Raw genomic sequence first — 2092 nt, 5'->3', positions numbered from 1 at the left:
GGGAATGGTTCTTCCAACTGGGAACTCAAACTGGGAATCCAAACTGGGAATGGATCCTCAAACTGGGAACCCAACTGGGAATGGATCCTCAAACTGGGAACCCAACTGGGAATGGATCCTCAAACTGGGAACCCAACTGGGAATGGTTCTTCCAACTGGGAACTCAAACTGGGAATCCAAACTGGGAATGGATCCTCAAACTGGGAGACCCAAACTGGGAATGGATCCTCAAACTGGGGTTGGTTCCTCCAACTGGGAAACCCAACTGGGAATGGATCCTCAAACTGGGAGACCCAACTAGGATTGGTTCCCCCAACTGGGAATGGACCCTCAAACTGGGAATCCAAACTGGGATTGGTTCTCCCAAACTGGGACACCCAACTGGGGGGGTTCTTCCAACTGGGAACTCAAACTGGGATTGGTCTCTCAAACTGGGAGACCCAACTGGGAATGGTTCCCCCAACTGGGAAACCCAACTGGGAATGGATCCTCAAACTGGGAATCCAAACTGGGATTGGTTCTCCCAAACTGGGACACCCAACTGGGGGACCCCAACCGCCATGGGTCCCCCCACCCAAAGCCCCGCCCCCCAAACTGACCACGTCGCCCCCCCGCCCCTCCCCCAGGCGGCACGGCCGTGGCCCCCCAGGTCTACGTCTTCCCGCCGCCGCCCGAGGCGCTGGCGCTGGGCGAGTCGGCCATCTTGACCTGCCTGGCCAGCGGCTTCTTCCCGCGCGACATCCTGCTCACCTGGACGCACCTGGACCGGCCGGTGCCACCGGAGCGCTTCTCGGTGCTGGGCCCGCAGCCGGACGCCGGAGGTTCCGGAAGGTTCTCGGTCTACTCCAAGATGGCGGCCGGGGCGGAGGAGTGGCGCCGCGGCGACGTCTTCACCTGCGTGGTGGGGCACGAGGGCGTGGCCATGAGGTTCGTCCAGAGGAGTTTGGACAAATCCATGGCGAGACCGGCCAACGTCAACGTTTCGGTGGTTTTGGCCGATGCCGACACCGTGTGTTATTGAATAAAGAAATTTCAGAAGTTAAAATTTGATTTTTTGGTGATTTTTGGGAAAAAAAAGGGGGTTTTGGGTGGAAAAATGTGGATTTTTGGGTGGAAAAATGTGGATTTTTGAAGGTAAAAAATGTGGATTTTTGAAGGTAAAAAATGTGGATTTTTGAAGGTAAAAAATGTGGATTTTTGAAGGTAAAAAATGTGGATTTTTGAAGGTAAAAAATGTGGATTTTTGAAGGTAAAAAATGTGGATTTTTAAGTGGAAAAAAATGTGGATTTTTATGTGGAAAAATATCAGGTTTTGGGTAAAAAAATATGGATTTTTGGGTGGAAAAATGTCGATTTTTAGGAGGAAAAATTTCGATTTTTAGGTGGAAAAATATCAATTTTTAGGTGAAAAAATGCCAATTTTTAGGTGGAAAAATATCAATTTTTAGGTGGAAAAATATCAATTTTAGGAAGAGAAAAAGTCACCGTGTGTTATTGAATAAAGAAATTTCAGAAGTTAAAATTTGATTTTTTGGTGATTTTTGGGAAAAAAAAGGGGGTTTTGGGTGGAAAAATGTGGATTTTTGGGTGGAAAAATGTGGATTTTTGAAGGTAAAAAATGTGGATTTTTAAGTGGAAAAATATCAGTTTTTGGGTGGAAAAATGTCCATTTTTAGGAGGAAAAATATCAATTTTTAGGTGGAAAAATATCAATTTTTAGGTGGAAAAATATCAATTTTTAGGTGGAAAAATATCAATTTTTAGGTGGAAAAATATCAATTTTTAGGTGGAAAAATGCCAATTTTTAGGTGGAAAAATATCAATTTTTAGGTGGAAAAATATCAATTTTAAGAAGGAAAAAATGTGGATTTTTAAGAGGAAAAATGTGGAATTTTTAGCATGAAAAATGCCAAATTTTGGAGTAAAAATGTCACTTTTTAAGAGTCAAAAATGTGGATTTTTAGCAGGAAAAAATGTGGATTTTTTGGAGGAAAAAATGCCAATTTTTAGAGGAAAAAATGTAGATTTTCGCAGAAAAAATGTCAAATTTTTTTTGAGGAAACAAAGTTGATTTTTAGGAGGGAAAAATGTC

The 2092-nt window shown here is 43.5% G+C and overlaps 1 gene segment (V, D, J or C); it reads left to right on the top strand.

Moving 5' to 3' along the window:
- Positions 1–560: 560 nt before the first annotated feature.
- LOC121331516 lies at positions 561–1021 on the top strand. The segment is given in 2 exon segments: positions 561–564; positions 627–1021. Coding segments are annotated over 2 exon segments (399 nt in total).
- Positions 1022–2092: the final 1071 nt, after the last annotated feature.

This window comes from Onychostruthus taczanowskii, unplaced genomic scaffold (genome assembly GCF_017590055.1).
Source record: "Onychostruthus taczanowskii isolate IOZ18803 unplaced genomic scaffold, ASM1759005v1 scaffold1225, whole genome shotgun sequence".
Taxonomy (NCBI): domain Eukaryota; kingdom Metazoa; phylum Chordata; class Aves; order Passeriformes; family Passeridae; genus Onychostruthus; species Onychostruthus taczanowskii.
This window is presented reverse-complemented; position numbering and strand designations above follow the sequence as displayed.